The sequence below is a fragment of the Gambusia affinis genome, linkage group LG23, assembly GCF_019740435.1.
Source record: "Gambusia affinis linkage group LG23, SWU_Gaff_1.0, whole genome shotgun sequence".
In the NCBI taxonomy this organism is placed as follows: Eukaryota; Metazoa; Chordata; class Actinopteri; order Cyprinodontiformes; family Poeciliidae; genus Gambusia; species Gambusia affinis.
This window is the reverse complement of record NC_057890.1, coordinates 15193236-15209098: the sequence shown is the minus strand read 5'-3', so window position 1 is coordinate 15209098 and position 15863 is coordinate 15193236. Positions and strand designations below refer to the sequence as shown.

Here is a 15863-nt window from a genome sequence, read left to right as displayed (position 1 = left end):
TTAATGTTTGGTTAAAAATCCACTTGTGTGTGATTCATATTCCAGAGACTCTCGGGTTGCTAAAACAAATGATCTATGAACATATGTGATATCCAGAAATATTCTTTTGTCTGCCTTCACAGATGAATGAACTTTAGTGACATCTCATTATTAATCCACAGAGTTTAATAACATTTTTTGGCACCAGTTTGCTGCTATAACAGATTCAACTGTGTTAGAAAGGCTTTTCACAAAGTTTAGGAGTATGTTTCTGAAAGTTTGATAAATCCATTTGCGAGGTCAGACATTGATGTTGGATGAGAGGATCACAACCTCAACTCTCCTTCCTCCAATTGGTGTTTTATCAGGCTGAGGTCAGGGCTTTGTGAAAGACAGGCATCACAAAAATATATCATTTATGATTTTGTAGACTTTGCTTTGGGTGCTGGTGTGCACAGGAAGAGAACAATGGCATTCTTCTTGATATTCTATAAAGACCAGATTTGTAGATTGCACTACTTGTTGCTTTCAACAAATTTTCCCATCTGAACTCTTGAACTCTGCCACTCCTTCAAAGTTTCTGAGTCTGTTTCTCTTGTCTCTTTGAGTAATGCTTTTCTTGCTCCACCTGTCAGTTTAAGTTGTTAAACTTGGTAGGATTACAGATGTTTTCATTTAAGATTAAACAGTGCTCTGTGAGACGTTTTAAGTTTCTGAGCTTCTCTTGTTTTTGATCCCTGACCCGTCCTCTGTATTTTTCTGTCTTCAGGATGTTGTTTGTTCACTAATGTTCTTAAGCAAACCTCTTCCACCTCCACTTCACAGTTTTATTTATAGCTACTGAGATTAAATTACACGCGTGTTGCTTCTATAGACTAATTAGATGCCTTGTGGAAGCATTTTGGTGAATGATGTGCATAAGCGTAAAAGAGGGCGTGAATATATATATCTTTATTTTTAAAATGTTGCATATTTTTTCATTTTACTTCGCAAAGATGCATTCTTTGTGTTGATGTTTGGGGAAAAAAAATTATTGAGAATTTTTTGTTACTTACTGCGAACTAAACGGCAAAAAAGTATGTATGAGATATACTTTTAGAAATCGTAGCCCATCATGTGCACGTTCCCTCCCTCCCGCTTTTCATTTCAGGGTGACGTTTTTCACCACCACACCGGAAGCGCCGCTGCCACCAGTAGCGCTCACGGTGTCTCCCTGCAGCGTCTCCCAGCGCCGCGGATCAGAGCCGAGCGCGGTCACACCTGGTGGGACCGAAGCGAGCAGTTTGGCGACTGAAACAGCTCCGACAGGTGAGTCTCCTTCCACTTTTACACTACTTTCTTTCACTTTCGCGAGTTTAACACACATCCGCATAGGGTCTTTAATAGAAACGAGTTGAAACAGGATGTTTAAATGGGTCCAAAGCTTAAACTTTTTGAAGAAAGTAGCTACGTTCTTCAGCGTCTGTGCGAGACAGAAACATTTTAGTTTGTTGGTTGTTTGAAAACATTTTAGCTATTGTTTCCAGCGAGACTGACTTTATTTTCCTTCAACCTGTCAACAGCTCCACAGATAATCACTTGAGGAATGTGGTTTCATTAGGAAGGTTGTCCAGACCTGGAAGTTTGCACTAAGTTCAACTTTACTTTCACTAACTTTCGAAGCAGTAAAGGGATCATGGCTACAGGCGGGTTTAAGTCAAACGCACCCGCTGACTTTTTGGAGGAGTGGAAGGCAAAAAGGGAGAAAATGAGGGCTAAAATGCTGGGAGACATTGCAAAAGCCACGGGTGTCCCCCTGAGCCCCGCCAGTAGCACCAGCAACAGCCGCCTCGGCGCTCCGCCGGGCACCGAGCTCTGTACCAACCCGGACCGAAGCGCCTCCGCGGGGAACTGCCGCACCTCCTCCTCTTCTCCTGTGGCTCGGTCCCCCTCCGATGGCTCGCTGAACAGACCCGAGGAAGAGGCGCACCAACCGGCCGCACCCGCAGCCACCACCCCCACCGCCCAGGGGAGCAACCTGAAGAAGGCCCCGCCTCAGATGGAGAAGACTCGGTGCGCTTCGCCGGACTCCAGCTCTATGATGGCGTGCAATAATGACAGTGACAAGGACAGTCCGTCACCATCACCCAGCAAGGGGAAGGAGAAGAAAAACTCCGGTCCCAGTGCAAGGAAGGGCAAAGGACAGATTGAGAAGAGGAAGTTAAGGGAAAAGAGGAGATCTACAGGTGTTGTCAGCATACCGTCCAATGAGGTGAGTGTGCTATATGGAGCCATAGCTCGGCTCCCACGCACCGAAGCAACTGACGTTTTCTAATGAGGTAGTTGTTTACAGTCTAGATTTGTGAAAATTAGATTTCATCAATGTATTGGGATGAAAGGTACTGGAATTCTGTTGTGAAGTAAAAGGAAAGGGATTGTGTAATAATAATAATAATAATAATAATAATAATAATAATAATAATAATAAATGTTAAAAGTGTGGTGTGTTTGTATTCATCCCCTTTTGCCACAATAGCATTACATAAACTCTACTGGCTTTAGAAGTCACTTAAAAGAAAGAAGCCATTGATCAAAGTCTAAACTAATGGAGTTAGCCGTCAATAATCACCTGGTTTTCAGAGTCCAGCATGCTTTAGATGCACACCTGATTGAAATAAAATAAATGAAATTCTGCAAAAGCCTTAAGTCAGGTGTGTTGAGAGAACAGCTAAAATGTACAAGAAGCAGAAGGATTTTTTTAAGACTGAAATAGGTGACACAGCAAACATGTGGAACATGGTACCCTGAACACACCATTCCCTCAGTTGTAGTATAGTGATAGTACAGCTAGAGAAACATCATCCTAAAATCCTACAGCTGTGATTGCTCTATTGTTCCATTTACATTAGAATTATATTTACAGTTTTTTTTTCCCACCACATTTTGTCTGATTAAAACTAAATTTGTGCCACATGTTGTCTAAAATGGTAAAACTCCTGAATAATATCTCAAAGAGGATTCAAGAAAGTCAGGAGTTGAGACAAATTATGTGCATATGTTTGGCCTCCATATAAATGGTTCTAACGTTGCATTTCCTTGTTTTTCCTTCTTTTGTAACTTCAGATGTTTAACATTCCTCATAAGTAATACAGCAACGTGGGACTGTTTTAGAGAATTGTTACTCAGAGATGTGATTCCTAGGGGTCAGTGTGTGTAACACTTCCATAAATGATTTGAAGCAAAGACCAGCTCTTGTTTTCCCTCCAAAGACTCCAAATTCCTCTCATACATGTGTCTGGTTTAATCGAGCCTCTGTAGCGAGGAAAAAAAGAAAGCAGCTCTGGGAAGGAAGGAGGGGTGTGTGTCTCCGTCTGTGTGTGTTTGAAGGCGGCGGTTCACATTCATTGTTTTTGAATTTAAATCATGTCACACTCCTGGCCTGATTCCTGTGGTTCAGACACATGCAGGAACTCTGATATGAAGCCGTGCCAGTCAACCCAGTGAGGGCCACTGCTGTGATGGTGTGCACTGAAAGAACTCAAATTATACAGAAATGCTGGGAGTGTGAGTTGTTTTTATTAGGATTAAAAGAAATCCACAACCTTCCTATTTTCCATTTGTTCTCACTTTCATAACCCACCCAGAACTCTGTGCTCTCTGTGTACCAAATCTTGGAGATTGACCAGTTTGTCAGCTGGTGCTCTGAATCCTGTTATTAGATGCTCTGCAGTGTCAAGCAAAACTGTTTGAAGATTGGACATGGGCCAGCCGGTAATGCTGGCCTTCAGAAAATGAGCGTTGCCATATATCTTAGATTTGTGCTGCCTAAAGTTAGGGTGGGGAGCCGTTTCTGGGTCACCAAACAACACATGGGAGGTCCTCAGATAACCTTTTTAGAAGCAATTGCACAGTTTTGGTCATGTTTCAGTAGAAGTGTCAAAACTATAATTATAAGTGGATGAACTATGCTTTTTGTTGAATTATGTCAGTGTTCAGTTGACGTTTTAGCAACTCTTGTTTGCAGCCAGGTCAAATTTTGCTGCTGCTGTTATATTTTTGTGTCAAAGTTTGGGAGCCGGTGTTAATGAAAATAAATTGCGTTGTGTGTCAACTAGCATTGCGTCTAGGTAGATCAGCTTCCCAAGCTGCATTTTATTTTGAGTGTTTTAGAAATGCTTCAGGGAAGTATCTTGAAATATTCCGGTAGTAGTACGGAGCGACGTACCACAGAAAAATCCACTAATATTGAACTGCAAATATGCAGACAGCCACTATCTATCAGTTCTCACCAAATAATATAATGCTTTTGGATTTTCATTTCGAAGATCAAAGAAAACATTAGCTTAATATTATTTGACCTGCAAACCAAACTATTGTAAATGAGACGTGCAGCACAGCAACAGAAAGGGAGGACACTGCTAGATTAATCTTTGATTATACGGATGGATCAAACTCCTGCCACTTCAGCACTTTGTCTGGTATCTCTTTATGTGTATTTTAAACTTTAAGAATATAATAATGGAAAAAAAAAATTATGGTTTTGGAGCTCATCTCTTATAAAAAACTTGATTTATAGGAACTCAGCCAGTGGTTTAAGGCCTGCTTAGCGTAGCGTATCAGACATTGATTTAATCTTGTGTACCAGCGGTTAGACCAAACTTTGTGATTTCATGTGCAGTGAAATAAAAAAAACAAAAAAACACTCCCCTATAAAAGATGGAACCAAATCAAAACAACAATACCACATGGCGAACAACTAAGCAGAAGAGAAGCAAGAAGGACATTTGGTTTGGGAAAAATATATATTTGTAGAGAATTGTGAGGTAAAATAGTTTAAACATATTTGCATGTAAAGTTGTTTCGCTCTCCTTAAGCGTTGCAAGTACAGAGCTGCAGTGGTACTTTATTTCTTATCGCTTCTCTCGCTCCTTTTTTTTGTAATCTTAGTTTCAAATCTTTCATGTTTACATGCCAGATTATAAACCAATGGTCTTGTTATGACATGCAAAACTACTAAGAGGCAAGGAATGGAGGAATGTCCAGATTTACATCCATTGTCCAGTTTAATAGATTTACATATTCTATTTGACCTGCTTACTGCATCAAGAACTAGCATAGATTTAACAAAGTGTCTGAAACATTCCTCAGATTTTGGTACATTTGAATATGATGGCATCTGAGTTATTAAACATTTGTCAGCTGCACCTCATTGTGGTGAATTGCCTGCTCCACCACATCCCAGATGTGCTCAATTAGAAATCTGGTGACTTTAGATCCCCTTTGAGTACAATGAACTCATTGTCATGTTCAAAAATGAGTTTGTGATAATTTGAGTGGTGAGATGGTGCGTTGAAGTGACCTTTAGAAGATGGATTTGTCCATACCGTTTGACACATACAGCCATCATTTGTTCAAAGTCAAAGAAACAGTCATTTCCTCCTACAGAGTTTAAACTTCAGTAATTCATCTTCACCATGTTCAGATGCCTAAATGCATTGAACTGTTGTGTCATGTGCTGAAAAAGTGGCTTGTGAGTTTTTATTTAACTATAAATGACACAATAACTTATTTCAAGTGTGAAACAAGTGGTGGGGAATCAAGTTTTAAGTAATCTAAAACTATCTTTTTGATAATTACCTTTCCCATTGTTTGATATTTTAAGAAGGTCACATTATGGCTCCAGGAACTTTAGCAGTACTTGAAGGTAAAGGACAAAAAAATTATGTAATTTTTTAGCTCTCCGGCTAATTAGTTTCTTTCCTGTCAAATTTTTTAAGTGTTTAATTTTTTTCTGTTATTGGCAGAATTAATCCATAACTACCATAGTGAAAGTACCTGCCTGGGTTCATTTAACACACTGATAAATCAGGCAAAACTATGAAACACTTCAATAGTGAAAACCAGTTAACACATTTGATATGTATTTTCTGTGCGTGAGTCTTTCTTTTCCCCTCTTTTTTTCTAAAACAAGAAGCAAACCATGCAAATGAAGACTCCTCTCTCACAAGCCCCCCTTTGTGAAGTAAATATGAATGGACAGGTGTGAATGGAGTTACCTGGGATTATCTTCCCTGCTCATTTTATGCAGAATAAAAGCTGCAGAGAGAAATTTCAGAGCATCCAGGGAACCCAATATTCTGACTATTGAGGCCATAATGGCATGATAAAAGCTCCATACTCTGTTGGAGAAAGATACTTCTGTATGGTGTTGCCCACTAATAACTTCAATATAGAGGGCACTCTTGGTGGGATTGACCCCTGACCTTTGTAAGAAGAGCTTATGCAATGGAGAAGCACTTAGATGAGAGAATGTTTGTGGAATGTTGAGTTCTCTTATCTGGAGAGATTTGCGCCTGTGATGTAAGCATGTTTCCCGTCTGTCGCATGGTGCATTTGTTGCTCATTGTGTTTGCTTTTACGAGCTTCAAAGTTCATGAGGCTGTTGTCAAAGTTCTCAGCCTGGGAGAAGCTACAGAGAAGCATTACCTCAACCAGTGCCTCTCCAGTTTTACCATGCAGTACACAACCACATGCTCTGACCATTGGAGAAGACAAGATACGGACTTGCTTAACCCAGATGTTTGATTTATTATGTTTGAACTCCACTTCACTTTCTAGTATTGGAGTACATTTTTGTAAATCCTTTTAAATGTTTTTATTCTGAAACACTTCAACATTTGTAACAGTTTCTTTTTCGTCCTTCCCACATTGGTTCTACTAAAGGCAAGTGATATCAAGCTTCTCGTGGAAGACTGCAGTCGCTAAAATAGGATTAGGATTGATGATTAGTGGGGTTAGCGTATTTGGCATTAGGACATCCGTATCTGTGTATGTTCCCCAAACAATGTCCATCCCTCCTTAACTAATTTGTAGTTTGAAGAAGTTATTAATTTTCCCAAATTCAGCATGTCCCATAACAGATTGGACGAAAGCTCAAAAAGATAAACAAGCAGCAACTTTGCTGCCCTCCATTGAGCCTTTCTGTTAACTATTGAAAGTCTTGCTCTCTCTTGCAACCTGAATAAACCACAAGCTGAATATCCTTTTAGATTGTTGTGGTTCACTCGACCACAAAATGAACCACAAGTGCGTGAGTAAGACTTTAGCTGTCTTACTCACATCAACAAGTTTTTTTCTTCCCTCCCTCCCTCCTCTCAGGAACAACTTCCACTCCGAAGAGTGTTTTTCTTATATATAGTCCATGTTCTGATCAAAAACCCATCAGATTTTTGTGCTTCTAACAGGCGGGTCACAACTGTGAGTGAATCAGACTGAAAATTTTGGTATGTTTGAAAAGTAATTGCTTTTGTAATAAATCTATCACATTGTTTTTAATATTATAAAATCAATCATAACACCAATGAATACATTTTCCAACTCTATTAGCAATTCATGTTGTATCTTGGAGTGGACTGAAGGTGTTAAAATTCTTTGTCTTTAACTTTTGCTGATCTGCTAAAGAATGCAAGAAGATAATTTTCAGGTGGTGGAGCTTGTTTTATTATCCTTTTACTTCCTCTCCAAAGATGGGCCCATCATGACAGTAAATAGCAGATTGATTATATCATTGTGTAGGTAAGCAGTGAGCTATTTAGGCTGAGTGTTTTTGTTTTCCGTCTTTAAATTGCAGGAATGTTTTGACTTACTAAAAGGAATTGTGGAATTTTTTTTCTTACAGCATCATTATCATTTACCGTCACTGAAAATATTTTAGGATTGACAAAAATTTCATCTCGATCTTCTGTACATTGTTTACGTGGAGTTTTAAAGGAAGGAGGAAACAAAAAGAGAAAGCTCTCTATGGCTGAAATAAAGTCTTTACCATGTCTGGCTCCTTTTTCCACACATGCACCTGAGGGTCTTTCAGCACCTCGTAAAACACACTGTAGCGCTGCAATGAGCCATGGCACGTGGTTTTGGTTTTGTTCATGTGAGACAGTTGTATAAATGCCTGTTCTTATTAGCTTGAAACTTCAGCAGGCTAGCATGTTTTTGTCAGATGTGACCAAATCAGCCACTGTAAGCTGAAGAGTATTCAGTTTAGTGATGCTGTTCCCTCCACGATTCTTAAAGCTGTATAAAAGGCCTTATAAATTATTTCTCTCTTTACTTTTGCAGCATATACTCAATATTTAGCAGACTACTTTATCTGGCAGTTAGAAATCAGACTAAACTTAACAGACTAATCCATTTTTAGTCTAATCAGACTAAAAGATGATATGTGGCGTTCCTCAAGGCTTCGTTCTTGGACCACTTCTATTGAATATGTATATGACTCTAAAAATGTAAAATGTTACACCTTTCATATGCTGATGACATACAGTTTTATATTTGTGTTACTACATGACCACTGCCACTTGCAGTTTCCAATTTCAGGTGTCTTATAAATATAAGAGCCAAAAATGTGTATTTTCCAGCCTAATGTGGAAAACACTAATTATTTTTTGTTTTTGTCTTAAGAATTTCAGGTTAGAAGTCAGGATTCTGCTAAATTCAACACAGCTTAAACTGCAGGTCATACCGGGACCCTAGGTGTAGTCATGGACCCAAACCTAATTTTTAAGAGCCACTCTGTCTTATTCAGCCAACTATGATTCAAAAACTCTGACAAAAGATTTTGGCTCTTGTGTGAAAGGATAGACTCACAATTGTTTGGGCCTACATTGCACTCACAACTGCTGAAGAGGTATGAATCATTTAGACCCCCATCTTGAGCCCTTGTTCTGTTTGCTATTGAAGCGTTGCTGCTGTTTGCGTACAAAGTCCAAGGTATCTCTTATCCAGGTTGGTGCTCTTTAGTTATGAGTCCAGAAACTTCATGGGGCAGAGTGCAGATTACTTAAGGATAAAATGCCCCCCTGCAGAGGCTTGCACAGGAATGTGCACATTTTGCGAATACTTGAGACTTGGCCTGCATGCCTACTTGCAGTGTGACTTCCCCCTCCTCTTGATGTAGCTTTAACCAACGTTATCAGAAAGTCCCATCGGCCAGCCTCTGCATGGACTGGTGCTGACCCTCGTCTGTTTGTGAAGGCAGTTTCCTGACAGAGAAGCATCTGGCTTATGTCCGAGGCATTGCACACGTCAATGCTAATGCTTGAGTGACACTATTGCTGTCTTTCTAGATAATCTTTAACTGGAGTGTGCTCCTATTATGGACACACATGTGTATTCAATGATGTCGTGTTGCATTAGTCCTATTTTTAGTTAAAAATTTCCAAATGAAGCACAAAGTGAATGATTCTTTGGTATTTGCTTTGGTCAAAAGATTCTTTTGCAAAATTCTTGCAAATATTTAGCCAAACCCAGTCTATTTGTTTTCTTAGTAAAAGTGCATAGCTTTGCCCTGAGCTAACCTTCAGTTCGGGCCGTTATTTGCCCTGAAAGTTCAAATGAGTTCTTCTTTAATTTTTGCCCCGTTTTACCCAGTCTTTTTTGTTTGATACTTCATTACCAGGTTTTAAGTTGGAACAAATACGACTTGGCATTCGTTTGTGGGGGCAGTTTACAGAAATGCACCATGTGGGATTTTAATCCTAGTAGTTTGTGGAGGCAAGAAGGAATAAGAGTTAATCGGTTTCATGTTTCCACTTCTTGAAATTAAGTCTGCTGCTGTCTTGCAGTCGTGGGCGATGTTTGTTTTTTTCTTGGTTTTTCTGCCGCCGGGTATGTAGACATTCAAGACTCTCGCTCTGCGGGGGGGTATTAAGTAACCAAGTCGAGGATTAGGAGTGATTTCTGTGCATCTGTAACGTGTAACCTATTTGTCGGGCATTCTTTGCTGGAGACTGAGGGGAATTTTGTGAGTCAGCCCTAATCAGGCCACTCTGCATGATTAGGCATTTGGGAGGCTTGTCTGTTTGTATTCATTAAAGTAGAATTACTTGGAGAACCCGGTGTCCCTCTTCCCACTTTTCTTTTTTAGTGTTTGGTTCAGATTTGGTTTGCCGGTTTCCTTCTTGTTGTGTAAAACTCTGCTTTTTAAAATTTCCAAATCCCTTTAGGTCAATGAATAATTTTAGCATCTTCTTGCATAACTAAAGGGAGATTTTGCAAGCACATAAATCCAATTCCGCAAGTAAAGTAATGTATGAAAGATGTACAGTAATTAAGTCAAATAACATCTTTCAGAAGCAGTACACATTAATTATCACTAGTGGTTGACTATAAAGTATGTTAAATGGTAATAAATTCTCAGTTGGACTCCCCCAGAGCTCTGTGTTGTCACTGGGAACGAAACATTTTATTTTAGAAACTTTTTATGTCCAGTCAAACACTAACTGTGTTTTCTGAAGTTTCACACTCATCCAAAGTTGGTCATTTATATTCGTAAAAATGTTGAGGATTTTAAACAATGCAGTGGTATTCAATTGGTTTTTGGCCCACAGCCACCTGTAAGGAGCTGAAATCTGTGAATACTTGAGAACCTTTCTAAATACACATATAGGTGCCCGTTTTCATTGTTCAAAACTCAACATTCCTGTACTTGCATTAATCTGGAACCATCTTAACACGTTTTCTTAACAACATCCATGATCTTCCTTATTTCTGGTTTTAGGGGTTCAGCCAATCAGTACCAAGAAAAATTTTAATCTCGATTGATTAAATGATAAATGGGATTTATTTGTGCTTCTGCAAACTGTAAAGATCTTTAATTACTCTTACAAGAAGTGCAAACAGGTAGGTTCACATATGTTGCATTCTATTTAGTTGATTTATTTGGTTTTAGAACATAATTTTAAATCATTGTGTTTAGAAACCTTTGGCTAGTGAAGACACATTAACTCTCTACATTAAACTGTCTCTTTAAAATCTTTTATGACTAGCTGGTAAAACAAATGTCAGGGGGTCAAAGCGGATGCAGCTAGGTGTCCAGTTAGCTGAAAAATATCTTGCCAAATTAACAACCAGAGGTTAGTGAAGTTATTAATCTTCTTTTTGGCATTTTTATTATTACAAGCCGATCTGTTTTCTTGTCAAAGAACCAACATTAGTGAAGTAGATGTTGTTTGATTACAGTAGTTATAAACCTTATTACCAGCCAGACTTGCCTGTATTCTGTTTTGTGGCTTGCTTTTTCTAATCCTGGGGTCTTTTGTATAATGCAACTATGTTTCTTAATCATAACAAACGCACTGCCGTTGATGGTTTCACTAAGGGAGCGGCCCCTTCTAAGACGTCTTCCTATCAAACATTATAAATGTAGCCTAACTTAAATTTTGATCAAAGATTAACCAGTTTCATTTGAAACAAAAGCAGTGATTCCTCTGCTTGGCTCAGTAACTGTTCTGTTCACTCATGCCATTTTATTGCAGGATGGACAATAAGATCCAGTTATGTTAGTCTGAGTGACTGCACATCGACAGACCGAATCTGTCTGCAGTCTAACAGGTTTCACGCTCTGCCTCTGGGTTATGTCACCATGCAACTTGCTCAGACTCTTTCCCCTGTGATTAACAATGCTGCTAATGGGCAAACTGGTTCTACACACTGCTTTACCTGCAATCAACAGATTTTTCTACTTTAGTTATGAGGGAAAGTCTCAGATGTAGGAGTGTCAGCTGCATAATTTGCTTCCCTTGGAAAGTAGTGCCTCCCTGTAGCAGCACTGCTGAAGGCCTGCATTTTAATTTAAAACTGATTTCCTTGGCACATGTGTTTCACAAGTGAAAATAAATAGGATTTATTAACTAAAACATTTACGTTTGTTAGGTATTTTGGGATGAAGTGAAAATATTTTCTTTAATTTGCTGAATAATTACATTTCCACCCGTCTCAATATTGCTGAGATAGTAAAGATTTTCCTGTGGCTCCCTTAAAAAGTCCACATGGGGCAATAGAAAGTTTCACTTCAGACACATTAAAACCTGTGCTCAGTCAGACAGCTCAGGAATGCAGTTGAACCTTTAAAACTGAATAAATATGTGGCTCTAAACTGCCAAATGCACAAAGCCTTGATCTTTAAGCCTTTTCCCCACAACAAAGGAGCCTGAAACCTGCTTCAGCTGAGTGAAGGGCCGGCCTACTGTCATAGTCTGAAGCTCCAGTTCCCTTGTTTGTTGATGTGGCCATGAATGTGTGCAGAGTTGTGTTTATCAGGGCAGTTCCTGCTTTGAGGTTGGGATTTACACTGTACCACCCACAAAAAGGAAACTTTCTTTCTTCTATTTCTCACAGATTGGTTTTGACTTTTTTTTACGCAGAAAAGTTTCAACAGGAAAAATTCTATGGTGCAACTTGCAAAAAGGTACTAGCTAGTAAGATTTTAACTGACTTCTTTTTTTGTTTTTGGTCTCGCAACGGAGACATTCTGAGTATTAAGACTAAGTCACCAGACCTGGTGAGACAATGAGTCAACTTTAATTAGAATAAACAATAGAAATAGGACGGTTGCTTCAGCTCTCTTTTTATCATGAACTCAAACATATTTGGTTTATTCATGGTTTTAAGCTTGGTTCATGATCACTGTAAAAATTCTTGAGCTTTGCCACAAAACTCTTCCTAAAATACCATGAGAAATAGTTTTATTATCTGGACTCTGGCTGGCATCATGAACTTATAAATCTGTCTGACAAACGATAAAAGTTTGATCAATTCTCCTGTAAGTATTCAAGGTTATCTTCCAGGATGCATTCATTTGCAAATGTTCACATATGTAGCCTTTAAGAAGGATACAATTGGGGTTTTGCTATTTTTGACTTTCCACACTCTTAGGTTTTCTCCATTTTTTTAAAGTGAAGTCCTCCAAGTTGTTTGATTTTTATAGAAAATATTACTGTATATCCTCCAAATATACCTGTAACTGGCCTGGTATATCAATAAACTTTTAGTTTTTGAAATCACACATTGAGGTGTGATTGATCCTAAAGAGGTGATCAGTCCGTCACCCGGCAGCAACATGCGTATGAGGGAAGATCCATCCATTGGGAGAACATGCCAACTCTACAGATTTAAACACAGAACTTTTTTTTTATGAATTGTATTGTTTAATTTTGAACCACTTTTATAAAAAACAGTGGCAAGATTTTTTTATATATTTAATAACAATTATTAAATTGTAATTTACATCATGTTTTTTATTACGCTGTTGTAATAGAATTTTAATTGGTTGATTGAGCAAATTTGTTTTAAAGATTTTCCCACAGTTGATTTTAAAGAACCCTGTTCATTCACTTTCTCTCTCTTGCGGTAATTTTTTTAAAATCAATTTGTTTAATTGGTTCACGTTTATCAGTCTTGCCTGAAGCTGACAGGTCTTTGGAGTTTCAGTTTGGAGAAACAGACATGAGTACTCTTGAACAAATCAAACTACCAGCTGCTAAAGCTTTACACACAAGTGCACATAGATTCACACTGAAAAGAAATAAAATCTCTGGATGTAAGGCAAAGTTGATGGTCTGTGGTGGTCGTGTGATGGAAGCACAAACCTCTAATTTGGTCCTGAAACTTTCTATGTGCTTGTCTGTTTGGACTGATAGTTTTTGACATGATTCTGCTGCAGCAACAAGTCATGCTGTGTGACATTTAGAATATTCAGCTGGACAGAGTTAATATATAAAGCTTGCAGTGTGGTGTGAAATCAGTCTGCACCAGGCCTTAGTCTGATCCTCTCTCACCTGAAGTTTTAGTGCTTCTTTGATGCAGCATTCTTCACAAGATTACACCAGGAATCTTCAAAGCTACTGTGTGTTTTTACAAACTGCCTTTGTCTGACTCTGACACATGCTTTGTTGCTACATTGGCTCTGATGTTTGGATCTGATGTGTCAACCTTGCATTTATATCTAGGTCACCACTAGTCATTGGTTTAAACTTCTTTTTAAGCAAACGGCGGCATTTAGAAATGCAAACAGACAGACGGTAAACATTCACACTCTAGTCTATTTAGAGATTTAAGAAAAGCCTTAGATTGCTTTAGGCACAAAGAATATCAGAAGTATGATTTTATTTATTTTTATTTTTTTTGGCTTATTCACAACACACTACAGTCGATCTAACAGTATACAAACCGTGTGTAATTTTCTCCTTTCTCCATTTTCCCTCTACATTTGTTCACTTGTGTTTTCATTTTTGCACCATGCATACCCTGCACTGCAAGATGTTCACTGAGTTGTTTATGGCAATGTAATACTCTGGATCTCATATGATGTTTTGAAGTCTTATGCTTGTTTTTGTTTTTTGTTTTTTTTTATTTACTACAAAAATATTTCCAACAAAAAACAACTGTGAGAAGATAAAATGAAAAAGTGGCTTTGACCAGATCCAGGCAAATGTTTCTGTCATGCCTTGATGTGCAGAGAAAGCTAAATGCAGCAGTGATTCTGTCCATAGGTGCCTGGTAGGACTCTCTCTTGTGTGGGTATTAACCTTTTGGTCCATGGCACTAAAAGCATTTTGAAAGATTTATGGCCAATGAAACTTCTCTGCTCACCATGACTGATGAGATTTGTATCACTACCCATTCCTTTTTGACTGCTAGGTATGTTTTGAGTTCCATTTTTCCACCAGCACCTTGTTTTTATTTTTGTCTCTGCCCTCTCCTGTATTTCATTTCTCTTCTGGTATTTGGCGTTCACTCACAAATGGATTATTTTCCTTTTTCCATCTGAGCCCTCCTCCAGTTCAAATTAAACCCTGCTGTCTTCAACCATTTCCTCAAAGAGCTCATCAGTAAATCTGATCGTGAGTCTGCATGCATGCACAGCCATTTGTTTGCACCTACAAACTTCAGGCTTCAAGCCCATGAGTAAACATGAGTTACAGCAGTGTGTGGGGACTTGTTTCCCTTCATTTCTTTCTTTTTTTCACAGCTAACCCTACAGCTCAATGTGAAGCTGTCTTGGGGAAAATGAACGGGTCAGCTTTCTTTGACTACAGGGTTAGGTTTATCTTCCTTGTGTCAGACCTGAAAGGTCACGCAATCAAGTAGAAACTGGCATTGTGTCACTTTCATCTGGAGGACGGAAAAAGCGAATCCCCTGGAATTACTTTGACACCTCCCCGGATGTAAAGAGTACTGCCATGTCAGAATGTTTATTCTGCACAAGATGCATTTGACTTTCAGGTAGAACCAGGAATAAAACTCATCTGCATTCACCCAGTGTCTCTACAGTAACTTTTAGCATGGGAGATTATGCCTCCATTGCTAATTGGAACATTTGAACAGCTATTGTTACTCAAACATTATTAACTTGTTAAACATGAAAAGAGTTGATTCTTTGTGTTAAAGTTTTTGTCTGATTCTATGGATCATTTATAAGGTACATCAGATTACTTAATTCACAGATTAAAATAGACTAATAGACTAATGTTCTGAGTATTCAATAATGAGGCTTGGGTTGATTTTTACTTTAAATGTTTTATTCTGAAAAATGATGCGCCCTGCAGAAAGTCTAAGTGATATCAACTCAGATATTTAATTGGCATGAAAGTCCTAATGAATCTGGAATTTTAAAGATAATTTTTCACCTTTTCTTAAATCCATACATGATTAAAGTATTCATTCAATCTCAGATACATTAGTACAGTCCCACAAAAATGAATAACATGAATATGTCTACAACTGGGTCTGTGTCCTCAGCTTTTCTGAGTAAAGGGTTAGGTTTATTTTTCTTCTGTCAGTCCTGAAAGGTGACTAAATAATCTATCCAAATATTAAGGCTAAATATGCAAATATTTAAATCTATTTTTCACCATGTTTGGATGACAGAAAAATTATGAACCAAATTGTTTTTAAAAAAAAAGCATTTAAGTTGTCCATCAGTCCTCTGCCTAAAAAGGCGATTTATATAAATAATTGATTTCATAAATGAATCGCATTCATTCTCCTGATGTGAAGTTCTTGTCCACGTCAGAACTGTGAATGGTGTATAATAAGTCTTATTTGTTGGTCCAGAACAGCAGAAG

General features: G+C 38.3%; 1 protein-coding gene across 2 annotated transcripts in view; it reads left to right on the top strand.

Moving 5' to 3' along the window:
• The first annotated feature begins 937 nt into the window (after nucleotides 1-937).
• Nucleotides 938-15863, top strand: part of pawr (PRKC, apoptosis, WT1, regulator) — a 66602-nt gene continuing 51676 nt past the window's right edge. The window contains exons 1-3 of one of the 2 annotated variants that reach the window (XM_044108667.1): nucleotides 938-1055; nucleotides 1130-1287; nucleotides 1542-2230. In XM_044108667.1, the coding sequence (XP_043964602.1) occupies nucleotides 1655-2230 (576 nt within the window). In that variant the 5' untranslated portion in view covers nucleotides 938-1055; nucleotides 1130-1287; nucleotides 1542-1654. Of the gene's footprint in view, nucleotides 1056-1088; nucleotides 1288-1541; nucleotides 2231-15863 lie in introns of those variants that run through there. The other variant, XM_044108665.1, reaches the window with a different exon arrangement.